Here is a 10,222-nt window from a genome sequence, read left to right on the forward strand (position 1 = left end):
CCTAAATGAATTCTGTGGTGATCTTAGTCCTAGTTACTTATTTGCAAACACACACACATACACACTCACTATATATATGGAAGGAAAATGGTAGTAAGATTCTACGAAAACCCAGAGGAGGGGGAATCCGTAGGCCTATAGTTACCCTACTTTATTGACACCAGCATATATTTTTGTCCATTTTGTTAAACTCTTCGTGTAATCTATGGAAAGAATATGTGTGCTTTACTGCCAAGTAATGAGACTCCTTTTATAGTGTGATGTATACAGTTGATCTAATCACCTAAGAGTCACATTGTATCTTTTTATTTGAGTAATCGTAAATCTCAAAGTTTATTCTTTATGCCCCAGTTCTAGTTTCCAAAGTTAGAAAAGATTCACGTGCATTTCCTACTTTTGGAAGGGGTATTTCGAGTTTGGGAACATAAAATGGGTCTGATCTTACAGACTAACATTTTTTTTATTTTTTTTCCAAAATGTGGGTTCAGACTGGCAACAAGAATAAACATTATGACCTGAACTTCCATACAGGAGAAATCTAATCCTGGCAGTAAACATCTGTTCCCTTTTATGTGCATTTGTGGCTCTTTAATATGAAGTTTTCTGCAACAGCTGTAGCTTTTCTAATATCCTAAATGGAATCTCTGTGGCCTTTAGAGTAATTACCTCAAAGTTTGAGTCATCTGACCTGAGGATTCTCTGATTAAATCGGTATGAATTATGGAAAACCAAATGACCGTTCCTAGGGGAGGATTCCATTGTGTCTTCTAGAAAGTACTTTCCCAGTCTTTGGGACTTCGTCAGTGTTCCAACAGTCGACTTGTTTGCATGTGCTTAAATAATTATAAGATGTTGCTCGTGAACCTGGTCACTGCCATGTTTTCACGCTGTGAAATTCTAAGTGGAGTTTCCACCATGCTCTTCGAACACACATTGTTTTGTTGTTTTGTTAACTTTGTTTCAGGCTAAACTTTAAAATAGATTAACGTGTATTCCATCTAAAGGTTCTAAACGCGCACTTATAAAAAATTTTAATGGTTCTAACTTATTATCAAGAGATTATCATTGTAGTTTCTAGTTTCAGAGTAATTATTTGAGGTTTCTATAGCTATGACGATTGTTTTTCATTTGGATGGTGATTGCTTAATGGAACAGACAGGAAAACTGGAGAAGTGGGAGCAGCCAGATAAGGAAAAGATTTGTTTCTCTCTTAGCAGCTCCCAGATCTCACTCACTTAATGGACTGAGAATCCCTGCCAATGAAACAAGAGAAACCCTCTGTGATAGCAAACTTAAATTCATCTGCACACAGGGGCAGAGAAGGCCAGTCTTAGCAAGAGGGAAAATTAATAGGCAGGTGCCCAGTAAAAGAAAGACAAAACCATATAGCAATGGAAAGCAGTCTACTTGAACAAAGAGGCTAATTTTGCAAGACTACGCCTACAAGAAAATATTTCTGAGGATGTATTTCATATAACTAGACGAAGGCTGAGCAAGGGCCTCAGCAGATCCTAACTTATAAAGTCTCAGGAGCGAAGCAGCAGTCGTTCTCCAGATGAGTATACCCTGACTGGGACTACCGGAGCACAGGCCCTACCCTCACTGTTCCATTCATTCTGTATGGGCATAAACACAGCGTTAATGACTTCTAATTTCTTTTTAAATTTTCACATAAAATATAAATACGAGGTTATTATTTTCTTCTCAAACCCCAGCATCCAGTTTCTTTGGAGACCTCTGCTCCCGATCTTGAAATAGCCACAGACACATAGCACTTGGAAAGAGGAGGGAGTAAAGAAGAGAAGTTTGGGGGAAACAGTGTGGGGACCAAGAGATCATGAGAAAGGGCACTTAGCTGAGCAGCGGGAGGACAGAACAAGCACAAAGAGGAGACGGATTCTCTCAGCACTTCTATTTCCCACTGGGCTGTGAAGGAGAGAGGGAGATGCAGAGAGCTGCTGAGTTTAATTCAATTCCACTCAAGGCAGCGAGCATTCATTTATGGACCAGGCCCCATGCTACATGCCGGGGCACAAAGGTAAACAAGCCATGGTCCCCGCTATTAAGGTGCTCACAAATCTGAAGGGTGAATTAATAATTACAGTACGTGGTAGCACATTCTAAATAGAAATCAGTTAACTTCCCTCCACGCTTATTTTCTCATTGGTTAAAATGATAGACACAATGCCTATTTCTTGGTATTATTATGCAAGTGCTTATAACTGGGGAATTGAGAGCCCAATAAAGGGGGAAAAGGGTGGATACCATTGACACAATACAAGGAGGACATGGTACAATCTTGCCTTACAGAAGAGACAGAGACAAATATTATAAATATTCAGCAGAGAGTTGTAAAGAGAGAGAACAAATTGCCCAAAGTCACAGCTAATAAACTGCAAAGCCAGAATCTGAACCATGACTAGGAGAGCCCATATTCTAACCCACTGTCCTATCCTGCCTCTCAAAAGCAAACCAGTTTCCATTTTCACCAGCAGTTTTGGGGAGATATTGTTCTTAGTAATAGAAAATTGCATTGAATTGATTTTAGTAGTAATGAGTCCTCCTTGTTACCACTGGCTTTTAGATAAGAAAATGGGCGTAGACTCTGTGCCTAGTATGTCATTTTCTCTTGGCAAAGTTACCAGATTATCAGGGGACGATAAATATTAATTAGGACATTGTACTAGGCACCATGTTACAAAAATAAATAAATAAAATAAGGAAATTATACATGTATGTAAATGATTATATCATGAGGTAAAAAGTAGCTTGTGGAGGGAGGGAGATACATGGGAAGTTTATGGAAGTTTGGAGGGCGGGTGGATGCTTCAGGAAAGCTTAAATAATTAACTAGGCCTTGCAGGTTGCGTGGGGATCAAACCTGTGTCTTCATTATTATGTTATCTGACCCATCAAGCTGAGCAAGCCAGGTATGATGGTGGTCAGGTCAGCCTTAAAAAAAAATGCCCACTTGAACAAAATGCCTCTCCCCCTGCCTTGCCCAGCAGCCAGGAATCCAGTTTCAGACATTGATTCCTTGGGCCAGGGCCCTATACGTTCCAGACATCTTCTTTAAAACACAAGTTCTGCTGGGAGGGGGCACTCCTCCCACGTTCTCAGCCTTAAGCCGGTGGGGTGAAGTCACTTGATCAAAACTCCTTTCTTTTGGAGATGTTCTTTGGAAATCATGTTGAAAGGAGACTTGAGTTTGGAGGATGGGTCAAAGGAAAGAGGCAATTTGGGTGCATAAATGAAGAGCTAAGGCTGAGCGAGTGCTTACAATATGGCAGGCGCCTCTGTTCCAAGACCTTTGTAGGCACTAACCTGTTCAATCATCACAACGGTAGTATGTTCTTATCTTACAGATGAGGAAACTGAAGTACAGAGAAGTGAAGTAACTTGCCCAAGGTCACAAAGAGATTTGTGAGTAGGTGGTCTGCCCACAGTGGGGACGAGCAGCCAGAGCACAACAGGAGAGTCGCTAGTACTTGGGAGGAGGGAGAGAGGGAATAGGAAGGGAGTCAAAAGGAAGGGGAGGTCATCGACAACAACCTCATGTTCTGTTTAGGACCAGGTGGTGCTGGTGGTGGTGGTGGTACTGGTGGTGGTGGTGGTGCGGGGAAGGTAGCTATAGCCACTAAACATAGATTTTTGTCTTAATAAAAGTAACATTGTTTTATTAATAGTATTTCCCCTTTGGATAGAAAGAGATATATATGGTCACATACATGATACAAATTAGATCGTTACGGCTCTATCTACACCTGAATAGCACTTACTAAATACTTTCACTTTTATTATTTCACTTGATCCTTATTAAAATCCTACGAGCAATATTCTATTGCACTTTTTACAAACGAAAAAACGGGGGCTTACACAGAGCAGTTGATTTTCCCAAGATCAAACCCTTCAACCACTACAGGGAAGAGCTGGGGCTCAGATCTCCCAACTTCCTCCTCTCTTCCCTTCACTAAAACAGCCTTCCCCAGGGCCATCCAGTATCCAGTCCATTACGTTTTTCATGTCCAATTACCTTCATAGAGAAATGTAACCCTGATAGGCTCCTTCAAAGGGGAAATCGACCTTCATGTCACAGGGGAAGAGGGACTAGATCCTGGTAACTGCTCTTGGTCCATCCGGAGGTGGCTATCTAAGGGCTGGGAAAGGGGTGGGTGCTACAGGTATAGGGCAGAGCTTCTGCAAAGACACTGTGGTGGGAATGAGCCTTCCAGGCGAGAAGAAGCCCGTGCTGCCAGAGAGCAGAGCGCAAGGGCAAGCCATGGAGAGGGGCTCAGCTGGACAGGAAGGGTAAGTCCCTGGGCCTTAGGACTTTATGCCAATATTAATGGAAAGTCATCAGAAGATTATAAGCCGCGGAGAAATATGCTCCGAGGTATATTTTTAAAAACTCACTCTGCCTGCTCTGCGGACAATGGATTATAGGTGGCTGAGAGTGGAAGCAGGAGACCAGTTGGAATACAAATGAAAAACTCAAGACAATAACTGGAAAATTTGAATAAGACAATAAATATAGTTAATAAAGAACTTCCAAAGTACTAATCAAGTGATGGCTATTAATAGGCCAATGGCTGGGGCTGGCTGAGTGGCTCAGTTGGTTAAGAGCTCAAACTCTGAGCAACAGGGTCATGGGTTGGATTCCCACATGGGCCAGTGATGTTGCGCCTGAGCTGAGCTGCCGCTGAGCTGACAACAGGTGGCAGGATGGCTCAGCTGGTGAGAGCATGTGCTCCTAACAATAAGGTTGCCGGTTCGACACCCGCATGGGATGCCCACCCGCAACTAAGATTGAACACAGCACCTTGAGCTGAGCTGCCCTGAGCTGCCGATGGGCGGCCGGATGGTGACTGGACTTGAAGCTGAGATAGCTGCACCCTCCACAACTAAGATTGAAGGACAACTTCTTGACTGTTCCCCTCCCCCAATTCCCCAATAAAATCTTAAAAAAAAAAAATAGGCCAATGGCTACTCATTAAATTAAGTCAAATCATGATAACATATCTGTTAACAGTACAAAAGATATGAAAGATCAGATGAAGAGCTTCTCTGAATTTTAGGTTTCTTGTCAATGAAGCAGAATACCACTATGTACTTCCTGGGATGGTCACGAAAATGCATAAATGTGTCTAGCTCAGTAGCTGCCCCATAGTAAATGCTCATCCAAATATCAGTCTCCTGTTCCACATGACTCCACAAATAAAAATCAGTTGGTATGTACACAGTCTGAGCATTCAACAAAGCTAAAACTTATGGGTTAAAGTAAAAAATTAAAATGGAAATTAGGGACGTCATACTTAATAGCCTGATGCTATATAGTGATAATTCTACATACCCCCTGAGTTTGCAAAGCATTTTAGATACACACCCTCCTAATACAGAATATGGTTTGGGGTCTCAGTACCTAGAATTGGTGGCCTTTTAATGGAAACTGAACACTCTTATAATGAGTGCCAGCAAGCCCTTGCCTACACAGCTGACCCTCCCTAACCCCTTTGTCATAATCCTACTTCCTCTGCCTTGGCGCTTTTCTAAGGTATCAGTTGGCTCCTGTGTCCTGAAATACTTGAATATTTTGATACAATTTCCCTTTTTTGATGGACAGATTTATTTTCTATCATCTTTAATGAAATTTCCAGAGATAGGCTGTAGGTAGTTATGTTAATGAGATTTTCGTTTGTTTCTCTTTTGCAAAAGAACCCTTTGGATCACTGCTATGTCATTCAAAGCCCCTAGAATTATGGTCATCTAATGTAAACTCAATCATTCCAATCTAAACTCCCTGGAGACACACAGGCTTAATGTTTATCTAGTTATTTTAGTGGTAGTTCACATGTCCCTATCTAGTTATTTTCTTTGGTTCTACTTATTTATTAATTTGCATCATAACTGACTAATGAAATTGATTAATTGTCTTGACGTCTAGAATATGAAGTATTAAAAGCCAGATGTTATCTGGGATCCATTAAAGAGCAAAGGACTTATACTTCATGTCACTAACAAGATAGGTCATTTCTAGAATCCCCTTTTTTAAAAATGTATTTCTACTGCAGTGCACATTGTAGCCCAGATAATGCTCAGAACAACGGGCTTTTTGAGAGAGCATTTATTTACATCCATACCTACAATCTACAAGATGATACCCAATTAACTTCTGTCTTTTAGTGCTTTACACAGTAGATTCCAAAACAACTGTTGAATTTTTAAATATAATACATGTTTACTCCAAGACTGTGTAAAATATTAGAGTCTAAGAAGTAGCCAGCACCCTATCCAAAACCTGCCAATAAGTTGTTTTCTTTTTTTTTTAAATTATTTCTTATTGGGGAACAGTGTGTTTTTCCAGGACTCATCAGCTCCAAGTTCAAGTCGTTGTTTCAATCTAGTTGTGAAGGGCGCATCTCAGTTGCCCATGTGGGGTTGGAACCGGCAACCTTGGTGTTATGAGCACTGCACTTTAACCAACTGAGCTAACTGGCCGCCCCAAATAAGTTGTCTTCTTACCTTAGATCTTCTTAACCCTGTGCATCTCAAACTCTATTGGGTACCAGAATCATCCGGAGAACTTTGTAAATACACAAACGCCCAGGCCTCATCCTCCTTCAACAAGCCTAGTCTTCTGTGTTTTTTAATACTGCAGGTGATTCTGAGACTGTGGTGACAGGTAGGGAATCACTGACTTAACCTTTTGAGATTTTAATTCCTCTAAAAAATATATCCCATTGGTATGCATTTTAGGGGGGGCCAAAGAATATAAGCATTAGACATAGATATAACAGGAAATTCCTCAAAGCCATTATCACCAAGCAAATGTGTGTGGAGGTAACTTATAGTTCATCACAATGACAGCATCCCCCAGTAGGCAGAATTTAAGGAGCCTGGTATAGTAGGTGTCTTATCCCTCCTTGGGAATGCAACAGGATATTGTATGTGCCCCCTCCCCATTTGGGGGAGAATCAAGAGCCTGCCTTAAGTAAATCCCTCTTGAGTTTTCTCATGACCCAACCAGGACTGCTCAGTCCCCAGGTTTCCCAGTAGTGTCCCCAACCAATCAAACTGCCAATGAAGCAACTGAATATCATTATCATGAATGTAATTACAGACAGAAATTATGAGCTCGTAAATGCCTCCCATGAATGAAGCCTTTTTCCCAAACCATCTCAGCTTTTTTTCTTAGGAAAATGGAAAGCAATCCTATCCCCTTCCTCACCCCAAACATAACCTCCCTTACTTAGAAAAAAAACCCAGCTCTTGCTGGCCCAGAGGAAACGCTGAGTAAGCTTTAATAGGCTGTGCTCTAAGGAGGAATGTCCCCTTGGGTGGGTCCCTTTCAGCATTTCTCATCCAAGCTTCTTCACTAGCTCCCTTCACTAAGGAGCAGTGACTACCCTGTTTGGCTGTATTTCTTAATTTCTGTTCAGGCAGGGGAATTAATATCAAATAAATTTTTAAGAATTTCTGCAGAAAAGTATAATGTTAGAGGCTTTACAAAATAGTGTGATAACTTTAACATTGCTTAAAATGGAGCTTTATAGGATGCAATTTGCCAAGGACTTAGAGTCCCTGAAAATAAAGTAGACATCACAGAAACATGCATGGGTGAGAAAGCTTTTCATGTCTGTAGAAGTAAAATGAACCTCTTTAGGCCCAGAATTAACTCTTGCATTTAGTAACTTTATATTTAACTCATGAAAACCTCAACCCCTCATGGATAATAGGTACTTGAATGAATTCTACATAGATATGTTTAGTCTGAAATGCAATACAATCTCCCAAGATCTTAATCTGTTGTTTTCTTTTAATGGATAGTGAGAATAAGTGCCTGTAATTGCACCTGTAGCTGGCATGGTTGAGTCCAGCCAGACCTTTTTTGATTCACCATGCATTGAAAAATGCCAAATAAACTCTTAGGAGAAAGAACCCATGTTTATTTAACTGACCTCATACAATGCCTAGCACAGCTCTGCATAGAGTGAATTTTCAGGGCTCTTCTCTGAATAAGATCAAATGTTACATCCAAAAGCTATCACATTATACAGTTTTGTCAAAGGGATTATTGCTTACTGGCCAAGTTAGAATATTTCAAGCCACTGCATTTCCATTTACTGTGACAAAGAAATCATGTGTTACAATGTTATTGTTGTATTTGTTCAGTCTTCTCGTGGAGTAGAAATAGCTGTATTTGTGCCAAAATTTTCACAGAGTAACCTGAAGACCCAGAAGGGTAAATGTAACTTCCAAAAGTGACTGAGAGTAGATTACGCTTTTAGAGAAACCACACTAACCAACATCAACTGAAGACATCTTATCGCTTTAGAGAGGGTGCTTATGGAAACCGAAACCATTTTTAACCCTGTGTTAAGCAATTTAAAATTTATTTTAAACATTTGAAAGACAGCTTAAAATTCCCAGTACTAGGCACGGACCAGGATGGACTTGCCAACCTACTATGGATATCTGCGATCTTTTGCTAAATTCAGCTTTAAAATTCACTTATAAATTATAGTCTGTCAATCAGTGTATATGATCACTTTAAAAGTAGAACTCTATATTACGTTTTTTCTCATTTTGACAGACAGTAGTCTAAGAATGTCTGGAAATGCGGATGACCAGATGGATTGTGTTTTATAATGTGGATGCATATACAAATACAAAATTACAAAATGTTATCAGCTTGCTCATTTTTGCTCTCTACTTTATACCCATGTACTGTAAAGATATTCAAGGAGGTAACATTTGCCACCAGGGAAGGTTAGCATAAGGAAGTTTTCATTATATATTTCCTTTTTTTCCCATTTCCTGGAGGGCAGACCTTCAAGTCCCTATAAATTGAACAGAAAAACAACATAATATACATAAAAAATTAACTGCCTGTACCTCAACCGAAGAGTTTTGGCACTTACCAGTCTATCCTTAGGGCCCTTAATTCACCCACAACTAAAGCATTATCTGCTTTCCTTCATCGGATCACATTGCCAATTTGAGACTACATTGAAACCATTTACAAAATTTCTGTTTGAAGATCCAGCCTCCTTCTTTAAGGCCCTCAGGGGTAGAAGGTGGTAAAGAGAACAGCGTTGTCACTCTCAGTGTAGCCACGTGAACATGTCCCACTTATGTAACAGGGTGCCTCTCAGGTCAGCCTGTGATAAAACCCAAGTCAAATAAGGCTGAATCCTAGATGTTTTATGTCCTAAGGATCTGAAAAGTGTTCACGGCCAGCCCTAACCCTCAAGACCTCAAGTGGTCATCTAACAGTCACATAAATTGGTGTACCCTTGCTCTTGGGCCATTGCTGTGGAAGCAGGACTGGAGAAAGTAGAGCCTTCCCACGGAAAAACTAATGTCTTTCTAGGCACTAAAAATAAGGGGGAATGTGTTGATTTACTCCGACAGGCAATCTGACTGTGGTGGCTGTGTGCCCAAGGCTGACAAATTTTGCACCTTATCACTGCATTCAAGTGGAGATGCATGTGAATACTGACTGTCAGCCCTCAAAAATTGAGCAACAACTTGCCTTCCAAAGCCGCATCTCAGCAAGACCTTGACAATGCCAACAGCTCATCAGCTCGTGTTTTTCAACCCTCCAGAAAATGGCCTTCCAGCCTGGGACAAACCGAAGCACTGTCCAGACCGAGAACACGACTGGAAGCTAGTAGGAATGTCTGAAGCCTGCCTGCACAGGAAGAGCCATTCGGAGAGGCGCAGCACATTGAAAAATGAACAGTCATCACCACATCTCATCCAGGCCACGTGGACTAGCTCAATATTCCACCTGGACCATGACGATGTGAACGATCAGAGTGTCCCAAGTGCCCAGACCTTTCAAACAGAAGAGAAGAAATGTAAAGGTAACCCGGTTTTTATTAAACCATATCATGGGTTTCAACCGGCCAAGAAAAATTCTCTGTTGCAACTGTGTGCCCAGTCTTCATTTATTCCGGTGTATATAGTGTCCATGTGTTTACCCCAACTGTTCTATTAGGAAGTTTCTTTATTCCCAAATTTTCTTTTAAACATAAATAAGTGGGTTCCTGAGGGAAGCAGGTAATTTCAGTTTCATGTTGTGTTAGGGCACATGGGGAGGAGACGTGGGGTTTTTTGCAATTAGCAGAAGGGTTGTTAGTTTTGGTTTTAATTCTATTTTTTAATCTCAGTAGAAACAGACATTGCTATCATTATATAACTACTTGCTTTGAAGGGTGTG

The 10,222-nt window shown here is 40.8% G+C and overlaps 1 protein-coding gene and 1 long non-coding RNA gene across 14 annotated transcripts in view; one reads left to right on the forward strand and one right to left on the reverse strand.

Moving 5' to 3' along the window:
- LOC109389832 (uncharacterized) overlaps positions 1-9,038 on the reverse strand; it is a 28,949-nt gene extending 19,911 nt beyond the window's left edge. Inside the window, exon 1 of the long non-coding RNA XR_002125468.1 lies at positions 8,919-9,038. This is a non-coding gene — a long non-coding RNA (uncharacterized LOC109389832). The remainder of the gene's footprint in view (positions 1-8,918) is intronic.
- Positions 1-10,222, forward strand: part of THRB (thyroid hormone receptor beta) — a 355,917-nt gene that overhangs the window by 265,717 nt on the left and 79,978 nt on the right. For 12 of the 13 annotated variants that reach the window (XM_019655737.1, XM_019655727.1, XM_019655729.1 and 9 more), the window contains one exon: positions 9,606-9,866. In XM_019655737.1, coding sequence (XP_019511282.1) covers positions 9,606-9,866 — 261 coding nt within the window. Of the gene's footprint in view, positions 1-3,398; positions 3,424-9,605; positions 9,867-10,222 lie in introns of those variants that run through there. The other variant, XM_019655740.1, reaches the window with a different exon arrangement.

The sequence above is a fragment of the Hipposideros armiger genome, unplaced genomic scaffold (genome assembly GCF_001890085.2).
Source record: "Hipposideros armiger isolate ML-2016 unplaced genomic scaffold, ASM189008v1 scaffold_245, whole genome shotgun sequence".
Classification (NCBI taxonomy): Eukaryota; Metazoa; Chordata; class Mammalia; order Chiroptera; family Hipposideridae; genus Hipposideros; species Hipposideros armiger.